The sequence below is a fragment of the Entelurus aequoreus genome, linkage group LG03 (assembly GCF_033978785.1).
Source record: "Entelurus aequoreus isolate RoL-2023_Sb linkage group LG03, RoL_Eaeq_v1.1, whole genome shotgun sequence".
Classification (NCBI taxonomy): domain Eukaryota; kingdom Metazoa; phylum Chordata; class Actinopteri; order Syngnathiformes; family Syngnathidae; genus Entelurus; species Entelurus aequoreus.
In genome coordinates, this window is record NC_084733.1 from 63,974,248 (window position 1) to 63,999,429 (window position 25,182).

General features: G+C 40.2%; 1 protein-coding gene across 1 annotated transcript in view; it reads left to right on the top strand.

Moving 5' to 3' along the window:
• LOC133646714 (attractin-like) overlaps positions 1 to 25,182 on the top strand; it is a 194,973-nt gene that overhangs the window by 147,032 nt on the left and 22,759 nt on the right. Inside the window, exon 27 of the mRNA XM_062042410.1 lies at positions 12,193 to 12,300. Within this exon, the coding sequence (XP_061898394.1) occupies positions 12,193 to 12,300 (108 nt within the window). The remainder of the gene's footprint in view (positions 1 to 12,192; positions 12,301 to 25,182) is intronic.

Consider the following 25,182-nt stretch of genomic DNA (forward strand, 5'->3'; position numbering starts at 1 on the left):
TATAATAATCTACAGTAGATTGTTTTTAGGATCTTTAATATACAAAATGTATCAATGTGCCCCCCCTGGAGACGGTACACAAAATACGGGGCAAAAATGTGTCCCTTGTTCAAAGATACTTACACCTATTATTTCCATCAAGCAGTCCTACTTTGTCTGATTCAAATATTGTCGTCACTACACCTGGCAAGCAGGTGGATTCCACCCATTTCAGAGAGCAGAAGATGAGAAGTGACAACATGGCCGTTCTCTCTGTGTAATTAGAACGCGGCCACGCAGAAACACAGCAGTGCTGCCTCGTCCTGCGTCAGCCCAGCGTGTCACAATGTTGTAATTATGGAACTATTTCATATGCCGCTGGCAGAAGGCTAATAGTACTAATCCTGCGGCCTGTGGCGTGACGAGGCTCCAGCCGCGTGCATCCATGTTGGCGCAGTTTCGATTTCTGGAAACCATTTGCCAATTTTATTGGCGGTTCCCTTATCGATTCCCTTTGGCTGCGCCTGACGTCTCTGTGCACGGCGCCGGTCGGTGGCACAAACGCCAAAGAGATATCTACGAGAAAGGATGACAACTGGGCAACTTGCACCATGAACAAAGTGGATATTTCATCAAAACAGAAACATTAGCGCACAAAACATGTTAACGTTGAATGAATGACGCGTTTTTGATCCTCTCCGAGCCGGAAGGGAATGTCCACCCAAGCTTGTGGCATCTATAGTATTCACAGCACTTCTCTTTCCACGTTTTATGTTACAGCCTATTTCCAAAATGGAACAATACGTTTTGTCCTCAAAATTCCACACACAATACCCCATAATGACAACGTGAAATGTAAAAATTTTAACATTTTTGCAAATGTATAAAAAAAAAAAATCACATGCGCATAAGTATTGCTCAATGCTTAGTTGATGCCCCTTGGCAGCAATTACAGCCTCAAGTCTTTTTAAATACGATGCCACAAGCTTGGCACACCTATCTGTGGGCATTTTTCGCCCATTCCTCTTTTATATGTTATTTTAAAATAATCATTTTTATTTCAATATTTAACATTACGTAACTACTAAACATTCTTATGTAATTGTCACAGAATAATTAATGTTGTATTTTGTTTATCACTACGGTGTATTATAGTTATTTTCAAAACAAAATATTTTTTTCCCGAGGACTCGTGGGCCCCCCTTTGAGGCTGTGGGTCTCCTAAGACCTCACTGTTGGGTTTGTACACCTATGTTTCTTCTAAACTAAACAAAGTTGATGATAATCAACGTGCTTAGAATTTTTTCCAAATGAGAATCCATTAGAGAATCAAAGAAGCGACTCGTTAAGCAAAATTGAAAGTGGAATCAAGATCGCAAAAATTTTATCAGTTCCCATACTTAGCTGCAAGTTGCCGCCATTGTTCTAATGTTGGCACTCTGACGTCTTATTTCAATCCTTATTAAGTTCAGCTGGTTAAATATCAGCCTTTTGTGTAATAATTTCACCGTGACAACAAAAGCACACCTCATCTGGTAAAAACTTGGCGTTGACCATTTAGTCTTTTGTAATTTGTCAGCAAAGTACATCCTGATTGGGTGATGTAAATTTAAGACGCTTCAAAAGGATTCCATTTTTATTCTGAAGGGATTCCAATGTGACTTTGGCTCCTACTCGTCAACCCTTCAGGAAACTCATCTTCTTTCCTTCCTTCCTGTATTTTAACTCTCATGAATAAAAATTCCTAGAAATTCTGTCCATAAAATTTATGAACAGAATCGGTGACAAAGGGCAGCCATGGCGGAGTCCAACCCTCGCTGGAAATGACAGAATTTCTAGGCTGGTTTGGTGGCTGCAGGATTAGGTCTCTGCTTTTTGCAGATAATGTGGTCCTGATGGCTTTATCTGGCCAGGATCTTCAGCTCTCACTGGATCGGTGCGTAGGGATGAGAATCAACACCTCCAAGTCCGAGTCCATGGTTCTTGCCCGGAAAAGGGTGGAGTGCTATCTCCGGGTTGGGGAGGAGACCCTGCCCCAAGTGGAGGAGTTCAAGTACCTTGGAGTCTTCCTCACGAGTGAGGGAAGAGGGGCTCGTGAGATCGACAGGCGGATCGGTGCGGCGTCTTCAGTAATGCGGACGCTGTATAGATCTGTTGCGGTGAAGAAGGAGCTGAGCCGGAAGGCAAAGCTCTCAATTTACCGGTCGATCTACGTTCCCATCCTCACCTATGGTCATGAGCTTTGTGTTATGACCGAAAGGACAAGATCACGGGTACAAGCGGCCGGAATTAGTTTCCTCCGCCAGGTGGCGGGGCTCTCCCTTAGAGATAGGGTGAGAAGCTCTGTCATCCTGGAGGAGCTTAAAGTAAAGCCGTTGCTCCTCCACATCGAGAGGAGCCAGATGAGGTGGTTCGGACATCTGGTCAGGATGCCACCCGAACGCTTCCCTCGGGAGGTGTTTAGGGCACGTCCGACCTGTAGGAGGCCACAAGAAAGACCCAGGACACGTTGGGAAGACTATGTCTCCCGGCTGGCCTGGGAATGCCTCAGGATCCCCCGGGAGGAGCAGGACGAAGTGCCTGGGGAGAGGGAAGTCTGGGCTTCCCTGCTTAGGCTGCTGCCCCTGCGACCCGACCTCGGATAAGCGGAAGAAGTTGGATGGATGGATGAATAAAAATGATCTTATACTTCCGGTCCGCTCAGCAACATTCATTAGCGTAACACATCTTTTATCCCGCTAGTAAGGGCATCCCGATCTGATATTGACATTGGTCTGATCCCACAAAAAAAAAAAAAAATTTGGAATATATAAAAACATGTCCGATGTTAGCCTTCGATATAAGCAGTCCATTCCAGGTTCCGTTACAGAAATTATCCTCCGTGCAGAGCCCACGTGATCGCATCAACAACCGCGTGCAACCAGGAAGTAGAAGGAGCAATGCCAGCCGTGTGACTATCATCATTGTTTGAAGTCTCGTCTTAAAACCCACTTTTTATTCTCTGGCTTTTAAATCGGCGTGAGTCCTCTGTGTCTTTTATTGTTTTATTCTATTATATTGATTAGTTTTTTATTGTTTTATTGTATTATTTTATTATATTATTATTATTTGTTTGTTTGTTTACTTGTTTCATTTTAAATGCTGGTAATTTGATTACTTTTCTTGTTTCTTTTTTTTAATGTGCAGCACTTTGGAGACAGTTTTGTTGTTAATAGTGTGATATGAATAAAGATTTCATTAAAAATCCAAAAAAGACGTTGCAGCTGCTGTTCGGCATCGCCGCCTACCAGTTTCCCGCTCTACACTTTCAAGTAAAGTACAGGAAGCCGTCTGCTTAAAAGCAGTTTTAGAACCTTTATTTAACCAGATAAGAAAACCCATTGAGATCAAGATCTCTTTCACAAGGGTGACCTGGCCAAGAGGTCAACAGCACATGTCACAGAGCAGTTTCAAAATAAATACATTAAGACATACATTTTAAAATACATAAGAGAACTGTGAAACAACAGAGATTTACATCTTTAAAAACACAGGCACTGTGCAAACGTCTCTCGCTGTTTGTCCCTCAGGACAGAACGGAAAGCTCCAAATGGAAGTAGTTCTGTAAGTTTCAGTTTCGTCTGCAATTCATTCCATGCCATAGGGGCAGCAATGCCAAAAGCTCTTTTGCCAAATTCAGTCCGTACATGAGGAACAGTTAAAACATACAAATTGTTAGAACGTAATGCGTAAGAGCTGCTTTTTCTTTGTAACAGAGTACACAAGTATGGAGGTATTAAACCTAAAAGAGCCTTATAAATTAAAGTCAGCCAATGTGTGTATCTGCGTGCACTCAATGAAGATAAGTCTGACTTCATATACAGTTGACAATGGTGGGTGAGACTACGACAGCCAGTAACAAATCTTAGTGCTGAATGAAAAACAGTTGGTGCGAAGATGGACAATAACCCTGACTTTCCACTGAATGTGAAACGCCCTCAGACTCTTTACGTTTCAACTCAAGGCAATGTGTAATTTTCCACCGCCTGCGGAACGTCATTCCAGTGCAAAATATACGCAGAGCTTCGGTTTTTGCTGGTCGCCGCGACAAATCCGTTCATCCATCCATCCATTTTCTACCGCTTATTCCCTTCGGGGTGGCGGGGGGCGCTGGAGCCTATCTCAGCTACAATCGGGCGGGAGGCGGGGTACACCCTGGACAAGTCCGTTCAATTTCGCTAAAACCTGCTAGTGTTGGACAGGAAGTCATGAGCAAACACAAAATAAAGTGTCTGGTTTATGTTCAAAATAGAATACTCCATCTTCAAGGCTGGTCCGTGGCCGTTTCGGATTCAGGGGTGAGTCAGACGAGACACAGTCCAGACAACAAGTATATAAGGTTGTGGCCCTTACTGAACTAAAACTGAACAGAAACAAATTCCCTTCATGTCTTTGTACTTTTTTGCCATAATGTATTTTAGGATCTTTATTAAGTGGTGAAATTCCCATTCGGTAGAGCTTTGATAGCTCACGTTTACTGTACATTTACAAACAAATAAACAAACATGCAACAAGAGGGAAGGTGTTCCAGTTTGTAGCGTATTCAGTCTGAAGTTCTTCTGAGTGTCCAGAGTTGGTCTTAGATTTGATCCATTACAGCATTAAAAAAAGTAATACACATTTGACTTATTGTAACCTGTATGTTTTGTGCTGATATCAGATTGGTATCGGCCAATACTCAAGGCTGCATTGCCAAACTATTTTCCTTGAAACGTCTCTTAACAAATGAATCAAAGTTTTTTACTGGCATCACCCGGTTCCCTTATTTTTTGTCCCCATATTTTTACCTGCCATTAAAAAGAAAACCCCTCTGGCACTGCTGACATAGCTTCCGGTCCACTCGGTCTCTGCAACACACGTCCTTCAAAATAAATGGTGACGATTTCTCATTTTGCTCTATTAACGTATTTCCAGATACAGATGTCGACAGCTATGACACAAACTAGCAGGTGGCGCCGAATGACTTCTCTCCCGATCGTTTTCTTCCAGTCACTCACGACCTGGGCTGATGCAACTGAACGGAAGGTTGTTTGCAAGTTGGAAAACCGGAGCAGTTGTGTAGCCATTAAGAGGGATTAGTGGAATAGACTGTAAACATTAAACGCCGGATGTCTTCTTTGGATTCCTCACTGGAGACTTCTGTGTTGAATTTTTGGATGTGAGCAACCCATCATGTAAAGCGTATGTGTGTCCGCGTGCGTGTCTATCCGTAGAGTGAGATGACATTTAACAAGAAGCTCTCCATTCATTGTTTGTTTGGCTTTCCAAGGTTTTCTCTGCCGTTCAACACGAGGCGGCTTTCTTTCCTAGCGGCATTGTTTGCGGAAATAAAAACACGAGGACAAGGGAGGATAACGTCTACGCTAGAACTCTATTGATTTTTCAGTAATGGACCCAACATGCTTGATGTGCTGCCAGCTGGTGCAAGAGGACACTTTTCTTTCGTATGCCTCAAAAGTTTTATTTCAGCAAGCATTTTGTTTTATCTTGTAAAGGGACAATACTATAGAACACAGGTTCTTAGCCTTTTTGACCTGGACCAGTACGGAGGGGTCCGGGTCCGGGTCCCACTCAAATGTTAACAGTGATTATAATCATTTTCAATAATTATATCTAAACTACTTACAGTTTACGATCTTGTCAAATGATATTAAACCATGTGTTAATCACAAAGATTATTTTAACATATAAACCTTAGGGTTAGGTCAGGCTGATTAGAAAAATACTGTAAGTACTACTTATATATACTGTATTACATAGGAAGGGTCTCATAAATAAATGCTAAATTGTTTTCTTTTACATACAATTATTTACAATGTATTTAATTCGGGGGACGGCGTGGCGCTGTTGGTAGAGTGGCCGTGCTAGCAACCGGAGGGTTCCTGGTTCGATCCCCACCTTCTACCAACTTCGTCACATCCGTTGTGTCCTTGAGCAAGACACTTCACCCTTGCTCCTGATGGGTCGTAGTTAGGGCCTTGCATGGCAGCTCCCGCCATCAGTGTGTGAATGTGTGTGTGAATGTGGAAATAGTGTCAAAGCGCTTTGAGTACCTTATAGGTAGAAAAGCGCTATACAAGTATAACCCATTTACCATTTAGTGGTTAAATAAGTACATAAAATAGCTGAATTAATAATAGTAATACATGTTTCTTAAGTAAACTGTCAATAAATCATTTCAGGTGCTTACTATGAGGTCTGTCACACCACTACCGCCCCCTAGGCCCTATTCGGATTTTATCAGTGAATTTTCAGAGTTTGTCGCGGATAGGGATGATGTTTGATAAGAAATGATCGAGTTTGAGCCCATTATTGAATCCTCTTATCGAACCGATTCCTTATCGATTCTCTTATCGAATCCAGATAAATTGTTGTATATGGAAAAAACCACAATATTTGGTTTAACAAAAGCTCACTTTTATTTTATAAGAAAAAAATAAAATAAAATAAATAAATAAATATTGACTGTTGTTATCCCCTAAAAAATAAAATAAAATAAATAAATATTGACTGTTGATACCCAAAGTATATTAAGTGGGATTTTTCAGAAAAACAAATATATACAGTAACACAAAAACAACCTGTCTCTGTGATCACTATAAGTGTATAAATAATAATATAGTGTTAAATCAAATCAGTCAATAATACAGCTCTCCAAAAAGTGCACTTCTGCTGCTATTGGAACATCCTTCTGGGGTCCATCAGTGTGGCCTCCTCCAGGAATGACTGCACGTCCTTGTCCTGGAGGGAAAGTGAGGGACAGACACAACATAGAATTAGGGGGGAAATTAGCTGAATGTAAAGACTAGGGTGTCTGTTATTAAGTCTTTAGCATTAGTATGTGGAATTAAATTATGGAATGGATTAAGTAATGAAGTTAAACATTGTACTGATATGATCCACTTTAAGAGGTTTAATAGTGCTTGCAAAGTACAAAGAAGAATTATGAGAAATACTTTCAACTTTATTGAAAATAAGATATTCTTCATCTCAGTATATTGATAATGACTGAATTAATTAATTACATATTACAAAACTTTTGTATATACTAATTCACAGATGTTATTTTATTATAAAAAGGTCAGTAAATGATGTATATATTTGTAAACGCTCTGAAGTGGGAAAGGGGTTTTTGATTGATTGATTGAGACTTTTATTAGTAGGTTGCACAGTGAAGTACATATTCCGTACAATTGACCACTAAATGGTAACACCCGAATAAGTTTTTCAACTTGTTTAAGTCGGGGTCCTCTTAAATTGATTTATGATACAGATATATACTATCAGATATATACTATCATCATAATACAGTCATCACACAAGATAATCACATTTAATTATTTACATTATTTACAATCAGGGGTGTGGAGGGGGGCGGGGGTGGGGAGGTAGGATATGGACAGCAAGTAGTGGACATAGAGAGAGAGAGAGAGAGAGATCAGAAGGCATAAGAAAAAGTATCTGCATTTGATTGTTTACATTTGATTATTAACAATCCGGGGAGGGTGTTAGTTTAGGGTTGCAGCTGCCTGGAGGTGAACTTTTATTGCGGTTTTGAAGGAGGATAGAGATGCCCTTTCTTTTATATCTGTTGGGAGCGCATTCCACATTGATGTGGCAGGGTAGGATTAAATAAGCTTTACTTCTTCCTACTACTTTTCGGACATGATGTAAAGTGGAATGATATGAAACTGTCATGTGTTATGCTGTAAGTTTGTTCATGTACAAAATAAACTAAAGAAAGAAAGAAAGCACTAGTTTATTAGACAGACCTGCAAACTCTGGAGTGGTGTAGGCTACAAGATACCGTTAACGTTATCAGACACATACAAAAAGGCTAACGTTAACGTTAGCCAATGACTATGCTTAGGTAACGTTAGTCTAGCTAACATTACTGCAGTCCTGGTTGACATAAGAGGTAACGTTATTTTAGCCTAAAGCAGGGGTCGGCAACCCGCGGCTCCTGAGCCGCATGCGGCTCATTGACCACTCTGATGCGGCTCAGCTGCATACTTGCCGATCCTCCCGGTTTTTCCGGGAGACTTCCGGATTTCAGTGCCTCTCCCGGAAATCTCCCGGGGCAGATATTCTCCGATTTTCACCCGGACTACAATATTGAGGGTCCACCGTGATGGCACTGTCTTTATTAGCGTCCTCTACAACCTGTCGTTGCGTCCGTTTTTTCACCATACTATCTGCGTGCCGGCCCAGTCACATGTTGTATGCGGCCTCTGCTTACACACGTAAGTGACTGCAAGGCATACTTGGTCAACAGCCATACAGGACACACTGAGGGTGGCCGTATAAACAACTTTAACACTCTTACTAATATGCGCCACACTATGAACCCACACCAAACAAGAATGACTAACACATTTCGGGAAAACATCCGCACCGTAACACAACATAAACACAACAGAACAAATACCCAGAATCCCATGCATCCCTAACTCTTCCGGGCTACATTATACACCCCCGCTACCAGCAAACCCTGCCCCCCCACCTCGCCCACCTCAACCGACGCACGGGGGGGGTTGATGTGTGGGGGGGGAGGGTTGGGAGGGCGGGGTTTGGTGATAGCGGGGGTGTATAATGTAGCCCGGAAGAGTTAGGGATGCATGGTGGAAAATCTATTTCCATGTGGGCCGGACTGGTAAAATCATGGCATGATAACTTAAACATAAAGACAACTTCAGATTGTTTTACTTTGGCCAAAAATAGAGCAAGCACATTTTGAAAATGTAGGTATCACAAATAATCCTCTATGCAAAACACTTCGAGTTAGTTGAGGAGAATTCTGAGGAAAAGATTGGTGCAGTTTCAAAAATACAACAAATGACACAATAAACTTGTCTGTGTTTTTACAAAACTATTAAACTTTAAGTCACACCCTATCTGGGATTGAACAAAATACTAAATAGATAATAAATAACAAAAACCTTTGTAGGTATCAAATACGGTCCATGTACGGCCATTCTTTTTTGGTTTGGGATAGAAAATAATTTAACATAAAAATAAATTTTTCCCGTTTTTTGTTTTGAGAATAAAAAACTGAAAATGGATCGTTAGCCATTATCCCAATTTTGTAATGTGTTTGAAAATACTAATTAAAACAGTGGAGAACTATTTTCTCTATTCCTCGTTCAATGTTTGTAGATATGGTAGATTGCACATATGCATTGTCTCTTTTCCGTGTCCTCGATGAGTGACCCGGAACAACAACAACAACAGAAGAAGAGCCATGTTTGCCTGCTCATTAGAGAACTGATAAATGTGTCACTTTCTCTGTCTCTGGACACTAAAAAAAATAGAAGGCAACCGTTTTTGTTTTTCATTATCAAACCAAAAAACAAAGTTGATTTTCATGTTGAATTATTTTTCTACTTCAAACGAAAAACGGAAGGACCCTATTCAGGAGGATTTAGTTATACGTCCACTTTATTTTTTGGACATTTTGGGGCAACGAGGGTGCCAAAGCATAACTTATTCGAATCAGAGAACGTAATACACCAGGTTTTACGTTTCGTTTTTGTCTATGGGCTCGAGCCGTAACCACTGTCTACTCTTACTTGGCCGCGCTATAAACCGTGTGCTTGCCTAGCAGAATTGCTATTGCGACATCCGGTGGATTTATTTGGAACAGCAGTTTCTTTCATGAAAAATTGCAGCTCAGTTCCATACTTCGCAAACTCATCTCGTGGAATAAACCTGTTTGCAAGCCTGATCCGGCCCCCGGGCCGTAGGTTTGACACCCCTGATTCAGACAAAAAATTTATTTTCAGTTAATAGTATAGTGCTATAAAATTAGTTTCTATAGTATTGTTCTAAGGACAAGGAATTTCCAGAAAAGGATCAGCATTCATGATCATCTTCTGACACCTTTCTGTTCCATCATCCCTGAAGATTGGAAAAAAATTGGCTGAAAATTGTGGCGTGTGGAAAGTTTTTGATGTGACTTCAACTATCTCAAGCACCCTGCTTTGGATATAATCCAAAATCAATAGTGTTCTCCCTTCGCTGTAGGCCACTCACTGATACAAACTTTGAATGTTTTTGAGCCAAGGCCACAAAGTAAGGATCAGCATGACGTCCTGAACATCACTTCATGTTCTGTGATTAAGATTGAAACCTTATTTGGGACAAAGCACTACTTGTCCTGCTTTGACCCAAACTGTCTGGCTTTTTGCCGCTGGTCTTTTCTGGGTGGTTAAACATAAATTTAAAGAAATATACAGCTGGAGAAGAAGTAAACTTCCTCTCGCTCAGCCACTTAAAAGTTCCAAATCCACACCATGGACTGGAGGACTTCCATTTTCTGACATTATTTTCTATCAGCTTCTTGTTTAGACTCTCCAATGGGCTAACAGATGTTCCTCTTCTGCTGTGTCAGTGCCTTTGTGTGTGTTAGCGTGTGTGAACGTGTGTCTTTTTTGTCTCTCACGGCTCCCATGATGCATCTTAATCCCGCTAATCGTAATTCCACTGAGATGTTGGGTATAATTACAGTTAGGGATGGTTTCCTGTGTCTTGCCGCTTGTAATCCGCAATCCCAAAACCATTGCTGCTGTGTGGGAGACCCCTCGCGGCCCCCCATCCTCCATCACGTTGCCTGTCAAACTCGTCTCCCATCTTTGTTTGAGATTCAATCCTTTAGCGATGACTCATAAGACTTTGTTCAGATGTATCACATCATGACCAAGCCTATGTGCTTTTAATTCCAAACTTGAGCGTGCTCTGCTGTCAGGTCTTCCAAAGGGCATGCAAGTTCCAAAGGGGATGATCTAGTCTTACCTTGGATTTTAGTTTTGAGGCTGTCACCAGTAGAATGTCATGGGGTAACATTTGGCTTAGGGTTGAGGGTTTGAGGTTGATGTTGAGATGTGACGTTAGGGTTGTGAATTTGGGATTAGGATTAGAGTCAGGGGGTTGGGATTCATTTTAGGTGTTAGGACTGGGGTTTGGAGCTAGGGCTGCGTTTGGGATTGGTATGGTAGGCTCTTTATTGTCATTGGACAAGTCAGGTCTTCCACAGGGCATGGTAGTGCCAAAGAGGATGATCTATTCTTATCTTGATTTTAGCTTTGAGGCCGTCACCAGTAGAATGTCATGGGGTAACATTTGGCCTAGAGTCGGGGTTTTGAGGTTGGTGTTGTTGTTAGCATCTGACATTAGGTTTGTGGATTTGGGGTTAGGACTAGAGTCATGGGTTGTGGTAAGGGTTGGGATTAATTTTAGATGTTAGGACTGGGGTTTGGGGATAGCGTTGCGGTTGGCATTAGTATGGTATGGTATGCTCTTTATTGTCATTACACGTGTACAACAAAATACATTTTATGTGTGCATATGTAACCATGGTCCACGGTGTGTGTGTTAAGTCTGTAGGCCTGGGGTCGCTCCACAAGCGGTGGCAAAGGAACGGATTTGATCGTTCCATGTGTTGTTGACAGAGAAGTAGTTTGTTTCATCTTCACTGCACTGTCCTCGGGGGGAATCCTGAAACAACAACCTTGCCACATTGCAGCCAGGAAAAACAGTCAAGATTAGAATGGTTGTGTTTGAGCCAGCAAAAGCAAATTAAAAATGTCCACCCGTAATTGCCTATTTCTGGTCCTCAAATTCGTCCTGCACGGCAGATGGTCCGATGTTATAAAGGAAGAGTGTCCACAGTTCTGCCCTCATCCTCCAATCCTTTGTGGCAGCCTTGGGGTACCTTGAATGGCTGCTATCATCTTCCAACAGTACAACGCTTACTCCAATCAGCAGGTGTCTTTTCATCATGATTCCGAATAGGTAGATATCGTCACCGCCCTCGTCTGAAAGGGTCGCCAGGCATGCGACACTCCTCTCCTCCCAAGAGTCCGTCGTGTGTCCAGCAACAACCGTTCGGGCAGGACAGGTCCAGGTTACCCTGAATCCGAGATCTTGTCAATTTTGTTGAGAGGCCAGTTGATCAGTTCCATTTTTTAGATCGTGCAATCAGAGGCAACTAGAAAGTTCAACAAGACAAAAGAGACAAGTGAGTTGGTGGTTAGGTATGGGTTTTTTTTTGGAAACACTTCCTAGCTACCTAGAGCACTTTTGTTGAGGTAATATAGCGCCTTCAGATGTAATAAAAGGAATGACGTCATGCTGTTTACATTGTGACTAACGAAAGTGTTCCCCATGTCTCCATAGCAACTGCTGAGGGAGATGCAGCAGATGGCCAGCCGGCCTTTTGCCACCATAAACGTTGCCTTGGAGACGGACGAGGAGCCGCCCGACCTGATAGGAGGAAATGTCAAGGTGAGGTCTCCCGCATGGCCCTCTCCTCGAGAGAAATGTAGGAATTGTTCAGGTTGTTTGTGTGAGACAACAGCCCGTCTAAGTGATTGATTTGGACCATACGGCTGTGAAGACGACACATTGCAAAAGTAAATAAAGCCTGAATGGGGAGGGGGGAAAGAACAACAAATGATGCGGCTGCTGTTTGGACCTTGTGCAAGTTCTCTACAAAGTCTTCTTCTGCAGAACTTTTACGAACCAGCAGATGTTGTTTGTTGGAATCAAAACTGAATAAAAGTTGTTGGTCGTTGAGGGAGTTTTAGCTCAGACATGCAAATAGGTTTGCAGCCCACTTTTTAAATCCAGCATTGATGTCTTCATTTGGAGCAGGAAATGACGGGTTTAGGGAGATCACATGTCAAGTGTCCTGATGATTTTAACCATCGTGTTAGAGTCATCTCATCAATAATATTATATAATAGTGCGTTTTGTAAACCTCACTCCCTGAGCCGCACTGGACTATGTGTCGACAACCTGGGCTTTTAGCTTACTGACTAGCACTGCTCAACTTTCAATTAGCGGGATCATCCAGGCAGTGTTACATTGGTGCCGCAGGGGCGAGGTTAGGGTTAGTGCTGTTCGAGGTTAGGGTTAGTGGTGTTCAAGAAGGATCAACACTTCCTGCTTTCTGGTGAAGGTCCAGGAAGGCTTTGGTCTTTTTCAGTTTTCAATTCGCATTCTTGACAAGATTGCTCCCAGCTGTGAATCCCACTTTCTGGTTGATCGGCGATATTTGTTGCCTTCGAGCGCTTTGGAAGTCAACAAAACTTCTTGTCCATGGTCTCCTGTTAGTTGAATTGAAGTCTATGGTTAAGGTGGCCAGACCCTTTTATTTTGCAAATCTATTTACCACCAATAAGATCAATGTCAGGGTCATTTTCCACAATATAAACTAAACCAAAACGTCACCGTGGAGTTATTAAGTCTGTTTAGCTGATTGGAGAGCTATCTTTCGCAGCTCGAAAACGATGACTTCTGTTTTGTTTGATTAGTCGTTTTACTGCTGTGTTACAGACACCGTTTGGAAACAATTAAGATATGTAAATAAACATTTACAGAATATTTATGTGTAAATAACTGGTGCGGCTATTATATGGAAAGCTATTATTTTTCCCTAAAAAATAGCGGGTGTGGCTCAGAGGTGTGGACTCGAGTCACATGACTTGGACTCGAGTCAGACTCGAGTCATGAATTTGATGACTTTGGACTCGACTTGACAAAATGTAAAGAGACTTGCAACTCGACTTAGACTTTAACATCAATGACTTGTGACTTCACTTGGACTTGAGCCTTTTGACTTGACATGACTTGCTACTTTCCCCAAAACCCAAAGATTAAAAAGTTATTTGGGAGCCCGCTGCTCCGTATTTTTCATTTTCTTCGTCTGTGTCTATCAGCGTGTTGTTCCTGTCAGCTGGTGTGCTCTCAGTACAACAGCCAATCAAATTAGATCTACGTTGTTTTCATCACACAGCATTCATCCAATCAAATTGCAGGACAACCACCGAACAAGAGTTGTCAAACAATGCGGCAGTGAGAAACAATTATGCCAAAGTTAATTTCGTTCGGGTATTAAAACTACGACTTGGTCAACAAAAAACGAATTGCCGTATGCAAATCACGCAGTTCGAATATTACAGACGGAGACGCAACAACTTCCAACTTCGTTCGACATTTGAAGTTGCACAAAGGGTAAGTTTTGAATGTAAGATAACGTTTATTGGCTAAGTAACGTAACTTTTATTTGCTGTGTAGTTAAATCAGTGAGGCTGTAAACTCACTGCTAACGTTATAACCTTAGACATCTTATAAGGGTACGCAGCATCGAGCGCTACTGCCTACAGGCGCAGACAAGACGCGGGGCCGCCATCTTGGAGTGGTGATCCGCTCCACTCAGCGCAATTCATTTGGCAGGAGCAATGAACTGTCAGCGCATTTAATTCATCTTACCTCACTGAATACCACTGATTTTCACGCGCTTTTTTGTCATACGTGTAGCTATGATAAAGGAAACATGTTTTGGCGTGTTTTATTATTCATAGTTTGCTTAACAGTAATATAATATTCTTATACGCTATAAGTGACCAGACGTCCGAGATCAAAACTGGGAATATAATCCCAGAGAAAGGGGAAAAACACGGTCAGTTATTTTTAAATTGAAGAAACAATATGATTAGGTTATGTATACATGCGTATATCCTACATAAACAATGTATGAATACATTATATATATATATATATATATATATATATATATATATATATATATATATATATATATATATATATATATATATATATATATATATATATATATATCTTATAGACTGTATCTCTGTTGCTGCAGCAGCAGAGAGTCTGTCTTGGCACTTTGTATTGATATTTTGTATTACATTCTTCCCTTAAATGATCATGTTTACAGTCATTGTTTTATATGTATTTTTTATGTATGTCGCTTTGGATAAAAGCGTCTGCCAAATACTTCAACATAAATATATATAAACACCTGAAAGTCTATCAGCTAAAACCACCAATCTGTTTCACTGGATTCAGAATAAAACCAAATTCTGTCTTACCCAACAATGTTAGTATTTGAATATTGTTACTTGAAGACTTATTCCTGGTTACAATTATACTGTTAAGAAAGTATTGTTTTATATTTTGCCTAAAATGAGAATGCATCATAATCAGTGGCGGCTGGTGAATTTTGTTTTAGGTGGGGCTGAAAGTTTGTAAACCAAACCCCTGTAGGGCAGTCATCCTCCCCCAGAAGATTTCTTTGTGATTTTCACATACAAATATTGAAGATCTTTGCTCCTTCTCAACTCTGTGGTAATATTATTTTCATAAAATACAACCAATAGTACATTAATGTTAAATCTTACTTGTGAAAAGTAATCCCCCGATTCCTATTTTCAACAGTCCGCTCATTTGAGTAGGAAAACACTGAACACCATCTTTATTTTCTACCTGTCAACTGTCACTACTTCAAGATGGCGGCCAAATTGCTCGCGTCACAGCAACCAATGCTGCTTCTACTTATAAGATGTCTATGGTTATAACGTCATTGAAAACACGGCAATCTGTTGCGTCCACTGCAGTTCGCTACCTTATTCATACTTTTTGCCAAGTGATTTTTTTAAGCAGGGTTGCATGAGGTACCTAGACGAAACGTTACGTTAGTCAATGTATCACACACAGTAACGTAATGTTAGACGGCGGTCAGCAGCACTGCGTATTTTAGCCACCTACAAAAACACAAACATAGTCAAATAAAGGTCAGTTAAAATGTATACTATATTAACAATATGTGTACATATTGCATTGGGCCCTGACATCTAAAAAGTACAACTATGTTCATTGTTTTGTTCATGTTTTTGTTATGTTTTTCATATGTACGCACACATAAACACACAGACAGTACGAGATGAGATCAATGAGATAAGGTAAGAACAGGATAGAAACTGCTGTGGAACTAGTTACAATGCAATATGCCATGGAAATACAATGTTAACACTTTTGTGCAAATAAGTACAGTTGCACTTGTTTTTTCAAATGTGTTTATTCTGTAAAAGAATGAGTTAAATGTTTAAAATTACTGGATAATAGTGCTATTATGAAGTGCAATGTCAGGCATTTTTTTTTCCCTGCAATTTCAAATGCACTTGTTTTAATAAATGAATACAGCGTTTTAAAAGCATACACAATCTGTGTAAATATATTAGTCTGTGGTTAAAAGGACTTGAAAGGACTCGAAATTCAAAATGCAGGACTTGGGACTTGACTTGAGACTTTCCAGTCTTGACTTTGGACTTGACTCGGGACTTGCCTGTCTTGACTCGGGACTTGACTCGAGACTTGAGGGCAAAGACTTGAGACCTACTTGTGACTTGCAAAGCAATGACTTGGTCCCACCTCTGGTGTGGCTTATTTATATACTGGTGCGCTCTGTAGTCCGGAAAAAAACTGTATAGTCAAGGATATTTTGAATGATGCAGGATTAAAAAGCATGCTTTAGTTTCCAGTAAACATGTCAAATTGAAATGAATTATCGAGCGATCCCTCTAATTGTACTTCTAGTGAGGGCAGCACATGGCGGCAAGGTTAGGGCCAAGTAGCGGACTGCCAGTCAGCGCAGCGAGAAGAATATTTAAAAAGTTTTAGCCGAGCCACGAGTGCGGAGGTATTTGACACCTCTTCAAACACACTCTGCTCTCCAAGGGTCACGGGAGTCCCGGGTCACTGGTGGTCTCGCCTCCTCAAATTGCCGCCAGAAAAACAGGTGGCGTACCCAAGTCAGATTTATTTGATTAGTGCGTTCTATTTTTAGGCTTTTTGTTGTACCTTTTATTTCTGTTTGTTTGTGTCAGACATGTTTACTTCACAGTTCTGCTGTAATTTACTCACCCTTTACTGATCTTATCGTCTGATGTCTGCACGTCTCCTTATCTGTGTGTGCGTGTGAATCCACCTGTGTTTAACAAGCCAGCACAAAGTCAAAACAGCAGCTCTCCTCCATCTGTACGCTCCCTTTTTTTCTTCTCTGCCTTCGCTCTCCTTCTTTTTGCACCCTTTCTTCTCCCAGCGAGCCGAGATCCAATTTAGATTCCTCCTCGCCCGCCTTTCTCAGCTGCGGGCGGACGCCGTCCCACCCTATCTGCTAGCCGGGGCTCATATTGGGCGAGGGGAAGAGGTGCTGTCTTCCTTTTTTTCCACGCTCCTATCAGGACGCCACCGCAACTAGCAAAGGTGCAGAATACCGGGAACGTCTTCTCACATTCATTAAAAGTTGTTTATGCCCTTAATCCAGAGTCCAAAGTTGTTCTGTTGAAGAAAATCAGGAGTTGCCACTTGGTATGAGCCATCATGGCTGCTGCTTGTTCAACCCAGGACTTGATTTAGTTGGAGGTCAAGCCGCATGACCTTAGTCGGGATGTTCCTGGATGCTGTGTGGGAAACATGGTGGCCATCTACAACTGTTTTTTGTGTTTTTCCCTTTAAGACAGACTTGGTTACCTTGAAGGAATAATGAAAAAAGATTTGAATTATTATTGACGAAAATAAGCATACTTTTTCTCAACACAAACATATTCAGTGTTCTAAATATATATTTAAGAATGTTCTAGAACAGGAGTGTCCTTTTTGAATGAAGGAACTGCTGTTCTAAAAGTGTCCACCGGATGTCGCTGTAGCAATTCTTAGGGCGCGCATGACTTCAGAAGGGGCGGAGCTAGGTGCCGTGTTAAGATAGAGGCAACACTTATCCTGTTAATTACACTGCTTATTAGTGATAGGATACAACATGTGGATCGTTGATTGTCAAAGATGTTGTTGGTCATTTCGACACAAAAACTGCTTTTAAAAATCTCTACGTTTCGTGTTTCGCATATACATATACTGAAATATGTATCCCCTTCTAATTTCATGTGTGATTACTGAAACGTGTCCAAACTCACAAGGTCTGTTGTAGATGATGCTACACATGTACAGAATAAACATCAATTGAGGAAAATTAGTAAATTCCATTAATAACATCTTGTAATTATTAATCATTTCATATTCTGATAGATTAAAGGTTGAACACCATTGCAAGCATTTTAAAACTCTGCCAGACTCAATTCCACCTATTTGAATGATGAACATTATCACGTCATTTTCTCAGAAAGTATAAGTAACAACAGATGAAGATAGAATACTATGAAGCACACAGAAAAAATATGATTTGTGCATTTTCAGAATTCCTAAACAAAGAAAACAATCCAAAGTTGTCTTTATTTTTAAGTTATCATGCCATGATTTTACCACTTGGGAATAGATTTCCAAATTCCTCATGATTCCCCTTCTAATTTGATTACCAGCCTTTTATTAATCTACACTTCAATAAATAATGTGTCTTTAGAATCAGGGACTGACTATTACTGCACTAGAACAGTAGTACCTTGGTTTTCAAAAACAAAATTGTAAAAAAACCAACAATTTTTGCCACGGGAAATCCTGCAAATTCCATTAGTCCGTTCAAGACACCCGGAAAATGACCACAAAACACAAACAATCCTTGCTCCCACTCATGGATTCTCTCTGTAAGCGTAAATAAAACTACTCGTTAAGTGGGTTTTAGCGACAGGAACGATACTAATGAATACTGTTCCTAGTTGGAACGGGAAAGGGTTGGTTTTCGAACGAGTATGGCCCATTACCGTTATTTGTGACATAAACTACTCCAAAAAAAAACCTGAGGAATCTTCAGCTTTTTGGTGAAATTCCATCAATAAAATGCATTATAACCCTTGTAGATTAACCTAATTTGACTATGTAAACTTTTGAATGTTTCAGTATTTCTTCTATAACTGCATGACAAACTTCAGATTAATTCTAAAAGTTCACTCAAAAACAAACAACCACTATTATTATTAATGTCAGAGTCTAGTTCAGGTAGGCCCATTACGTCGATCGCGAGCGACCGGTCGATGGCGGAGGGTGTGTCGGTCGATCGCCAGCCAGGCATTGAAAAAATAGACCTAAAAAATAGTCACTTTCGTCACTTGATGTACATTCACGGCACCCAAGGGTCTTGTGAGATGACGCTGGGTGCTGCGAGATCATTAATAAGAAAAAATGACCGACAGGAAGGCGAGAAATACTTTTTATTTCAACAGACTCTCGCACCGTACCTGTTGTCAAAACTCTAAAGACCGACTGTCAGTAGCAGGCCTGACAGGTTGTTTGGATTGGGTCGTATAGGTAAATGCTGTGCTGTGTTTATAAAGCATAATTAATGGATTTACACACATTGTCCACAAGATAGTGGCTAATTCGCAGCAATTACATTTTCAGATATTTGTATTTTTTATTATTTTGATTTTGATTTATTTATTTTTATGTTTTATCTTCACAATAAAAGCCCTACTTCATCCTACCTGCGTTAACAAAATAAGAGTCTCAGAAAGCTAGCGTGCACAAGCTAGCAAGCTCTGGAGTTTGCCACCAATGTATTTATTGTAAAGTGTATAAATAGGAGTATGGAAGCTGGACAGATAAGATGCCAAAAGCCAACCACTTTCATGTGGTATTGGACAGAAAGGAGGACTTTTTTTCTCCTCTATTCAAAAACGTGGACATTATCAGCACTGCTGTCTGATTCCAATCAATGCAAGTCGTCAGAATCAGGTAATACACCAACTTATATTCTTATCTTCATGAAAGAAAGGAATGTTAAATGCTTGTATTATCATTAAACTCATTTAACTTGTGAAAAAAAACGTCTCTTTCATAAATAAATAAATATAAATTATATATATGAATGAGGTAGATCCCCTTGACTTGGTCAATTGAAAAATAGCTCGCCTGCAGAAAAAGTGTGGGCACCCCTGGTCTAGTTAGTCTGTTTATCATCTGAAGTAGGGATGGTTGATGTGGCCTAGAAGCCATATTGCAATATATATTGCAGCGTCTTGCAAACCCTGTTTACATTACAAAGTACCATTTTTGGATACTATTTCAAAACAGGTTTTAGATTTCAAGACGCTGACTTCATCGTAGCTCATAATTTCCAATTTTATCAAATGTTTAGTTGTTGTTTTGTTTTCTCCGGTCTAGACTCTTGATAATCGTCTTGCTTATATCGTGTGCATAGCTGCTTGCTGTTACGCGGTTCAAGTTATACTTCGATGTGTTAATTGCCTCAACCAGTAGGTATATGTAATCACCAGAGTTAGTTACCTTCTAGCTAGCAACATTAACAAACTGTTTTTTTAACTCATCTATTGTTTCGCTACTTTACATTCAAGCTAGCCAAGCAGTTAATGTCACTTTGTGTCTCCTGCTCATTCTTGCCGGTATGTCGAATGTATAGCAATCGCTTGTCATCCAGTGATAATGGTATTGTTAGAAATGGAGTTTGTTGCCTGGATTAGGAGCGGCTCTGCACTGTGTATAGACATACAGTGCATCTGGAAAGAATTTACAGCGCTTCACTTTTTCCACATTGTGTTATGTTACAGCCCTATTCCCAAATGGAATAAATTCATATATTTATTTACAAGATTCTACGCACAATATCCCACAATGACAATGTGAATTTTTTTCCCCCAAACGTATTAAAAATAAAAAACAAAGACATCACGTGTACATAAGTATTCACAGCCTTTGCCGTGAAGCTCAAAAGTAAGATCAGGTGCGTCCTGATTTTTCTTTAGTTTTTTATTATTATATTTTGCAAACATTTTTTATTAAGAAAAACCAAAACGTTTTCACATTGTCGTTATGGGGTATTGTGCGTAAAATTTTGAGGACACAAATTAATTTATCCTATTTTATACGTTAGGTATATGACGCTGCATTGCTTTGACGCTGTGTTCCTTACAGCGCTAGAATGTATCAACATGCATTCAATTTGAATTAAAACAGACCACCAAAATAAATACACAGTCAACTGTAAGGAAATACAAATAAAACTGGACTAACTGCACCAACACTATATTTTATGCTGTTTTTGTATTGCACGCTTGTTTTGTTAAGTGGTTTGAAATGTCTTCTATTTTCCTGAAATTGGTTTTGTTAGAAAAAACACGTGCACATTTATGCAAGTGTTGTGCAGCAGTTACCATAGCAACAAAGACGGAAACCCAGCTAAACCCCGAAAGTCAAAGAGGGCGCTGACCATACAGCATATTTCTTCGCTCAGTCCAATTCAACTCCATTGGATAATTGTTGATAATCAGCAATGGATCAACTGTGTCAATAGTTTTTTTTATCGCAATTAAAGATTGGGGTCTTCTCCATGGTTCTGCTCAATCTCGCAGTTTTTTTTGCCAGACTGAAGTAGAAGTTGTCACAGTGGAAGTAGGTGGTCTGGTTGAGTCGCTAACGACGAAAGAGACTCTGCGTGCCATCTCAGTTGTGTGGGGGAAGACTAATTACTGGAGCTAATTTAACTGTGTCGCTCTGCCTGCTGGAGATAAGTTGTGATGTTGTTGTTGGAGTGTGTGTGTGTGGGGGGGGACATACAGGAGGGTGCCACTCTGCAAAACCCATGAAGACGAGACGTTTTTTGTGAGGAACATCACAGCGTTCATAGAGGCAGTTGAAAGGAAACATAATTGATTTGTTTCATGTTTGTGTTGGAGGGCGCATCTCATGTTTATTACCTGTGGAAATGAGAACACGTCAACAAGCGAAAAGCCAGGATGCTTCTGGAAATTGAAAGGTGTGCGCAGGCCCTCGTGGTTATTGTTCCCAATGTGAACAGCGGCGTGTAGCCCGAGGCAAACTGGCGAGTGAAGAAATGAGTCCGTGTTCTGTGTGAATGAGTGGATACTGCAACTCCACGTGGTCTTCTGCGGGGCCGTTCCACATTCTCCTGGTATTCCGTCACGTGGAAGGAAACTTTGGATTGGGTCCTCATTTACCGCACAAATGTTTTGTTGTCCTGAAGAATGACAGGCGCTTGGAGTCTTTCACTGTTTTTATGGATAGCTCCTATGTGTTTAAACAACCTGTTGTCCAACCCTGAGGTGGACTACACAAACCTACTCATAGGAACTTCTAGCTCTATCTACTAGGGTTGTACGGTATACTGGTACTAGTATAGTATTGTGGTACTAATGAATCAAAAACGGTACTATACTCTGTTTGAAATGCACCATTTTTTGTTTGTTTTCTTTTTAACACGCGAAGTCCCAGAGAAGGGTCAATTGACATTTTTACCTAGAAAACACACAAGAGGGTCATTTGACCCCTAGTCCCCCCTGTGGACACTCCTTTTGTTATGAAAATGTGGCTGTTAGTGGCACACGGCAGGGGGCCACTTGAGCCTGTGTGGGGGAGGGGACCTTACAGCTCAAGCTTTAGTTCTGAGGTAGGTTGTGTGTGTTTTTGCAAGGATCAACAGAATGAAGGGATCAACACTCTGACATTTATTGTTAAAAAAAATACAAAACAAAACATATTTACAAAGAATGAAAAAGCAACTGTTTTCCCAGTTTTGGTGTGGAGGGTTGTTGCAGAAGCAATTGTTATTTTTGTGTGCCAAAAATAGTTTAAAAAAAAAAATTTACAAAGAAAAAAGCATATTTACAAAGAATGAAAAACCATGTCCATGTAAACGTGACTGACATACATTTGAGCAGTCACTCACAATCCTGGCACTGCCATTGCTCCTTTCGGCATTTCCCACATGTATAATTTTTCTGTCTACCTAGACAAACTGCCCCTAACAGCCTCATTACCATAACAAAATGAGTGATTAGTGTATTCGGGAAAAGCGTCGGGCCAAATGACCCCTCTCTGGGTCTTCTAGGTAGACAGAAAAATGCTGGGACTTCTAGTGTTAACGGTCATGACAGCGCGTCGTCACATTTAACGAGCAGAGGAGCATGTTCGGCAGCGCACAATCACGTAGTACTTACAAGCAGACACAGTGTGTAGACAGAAAAGGGAGAATGGATGCATTTTGGCCTAAAAACTAAAGATAAAGGTGAAGTATATAACACTGAAACGCCCTAAGGAAGAGGTGCTTTAAGACATGGCTAGCCAGCTAGCAGCTAACATCCATCCACAGTCTGCAGTGTTTTAGCTACTTCTAAATCACTAATCCTCGCCTCCATGGCGACAAATAAAGTAAGTTTCTTACAAGTAACATTATCACTGCAGGATGAGGGATAGCTAAATATGCTTCACTACACACCGTAGCTCACCAATGCTAATGATGCCGTTCCTGAATGTAAACAAAAGTCATGGGTGGATCTACGTAACATCCACTGTAATGATACCAAGTACAAGAGCGTATCTAGTCGATACTACTATGATCACATCGATATTTTTTATAATCACAAAATCTTTTTTCCTTTTTAAAATTCATATTATGTTTATAAACTCAGGAAATATGTCCCTGGACACATGAGGACTTTGAATATGACCAATGTATGATTCTGTAACTACTTGGAATCGGATCGATACCTACATTTGTGGTATCATCCAAAACTAATGTAAAGTATCAAACAACAGAAGACAAGTCATTATTACATTTTAACAGAAGTGTAGATAGAACATGTTAAAATGGAAAAAAAAACTAAACAGATATTAACAGTAAATAAACAAGTAGATTAATAATAAATGTTTACAGTTTGTCCCTCACAATGTTGACAAAATAATAGGTAGATAAATTACACAATATGTTACTGAATACGTCAGCAGACTAATTAGGAGCCTTTGTTTGTTTACTTACTACTAAAAGACAAGTTGTCTAGTATATTCACTATTTTATTTAAGGACAAAATTGCAATAATAAACATATGTTTAATGTATCCTAAGATTTTTAGTTAAAAAAAAAAAGCCAATAATGAAATTTTTTTGTGGTCCCCTTTATTTAGAAAAGTATCGAAATAAATTTTGGTACCGGTACCAAAATATTGGTATCGGGACAACCCTACTATCTACTTATATAAAGTGTTTATATTTTTATGTGTTTTTTTTTTTGTGTGTGTTTAATGACCTTTTATAAATATCTATATCCCCCCCCCAAAAAAAAAATATTTGAGCTAGGTTAATTACGGCCTTGAATCAGACAGTAATTTAAGACATTGATTTTGATACTTTGGACAAGTAGACAAAAAAAGATTATTTTTACTGTGCCTGAACAGGTAGGACTTGGTTGAGATTCTTGAATCCACACAAGTCTTCACTAGGGTTCAGATGTCGTTGTGGTTTGTGAAAATAATAATAGACATGAATTCATCAACTGAACCATAATGTTGTCAACCATGATATGACATATTATCAATCACTGTGATTTTATCCTAACTTATTAATTTTAGCATTACATTTTATTATCACCATTAATGTATGTCATATAATGTTTTAAATGTAATCAGAATTATTTATAATGTCACCATAATGTCATGGACAAACATACTAAAAAGACATAAAACACCGGCGCTCTGTTTGAGGCACACATTACACATATAAGCAGAACTACACAAAAGAACTACAAATCCCATCAGCCAAACCAGGAAGTAAAGTGCCGGTGCCGGTATTTTTAACTCAAACCTTCGAACTCTCAAACGCAGCCGGACACACGCAACGTGACAACAATCTAATTCAACAGATTTCAAACCGCACATTACTTTTAATTTTGCCGACGTTGTTTAAAAACTAAACAGTGAGTGTTTGCCCTGGTTGTGACGCAGCATGTCAGCCGCACAACAAGCGCTGCGGACATAGCAGACATACAACAAACAGAAAAGCAAGGAAGCAGGCAAGCATGGAATTTAAACAATAATTCAGCTGATCTAACAAAGAAAAGTGAATATAACAAAATGAGCTTACCAGTGGGGTATGCTGGTGACGAAGCACGCTGTTTTTTTTACAAACGAAACAATGACGCCATTTTTAAAGGTACGTACATGGTCACCTGTCAGTGGTAGCCCCGCCCATCTTAAAGTCCCAGGTAAGTCCGCCATAAATACATATACACATAACAAATACACATAATAAATCCAACACCTCCCACTTAAGTTCCTGATGTCCCATCCAAGGAACTTACACCACGATCAAGAGACCCCACTTTGTGACACACGTTCGATAACTCAGTTACAAAGATTTTTATTTATTTATTTATTTTTTTCAATGGAGTTTGGATGCTCATCTTCGTATATGTACTGTGGGCATGGTGGCAGCGATCCGCCTACACCAACCAGCCAAATAGTTTAAAGGGGTTTGGGGCGTTGATTTGGCTAGGGGGTGGGGCAGTGACTGGAACTTTGAAGTCGCCCCGGGAGACAGCGTCATGAAGTCGCAGCTGGAGTCGAATCCTCTGCTGGGATCAGCACGACCAGCCGCCTTACA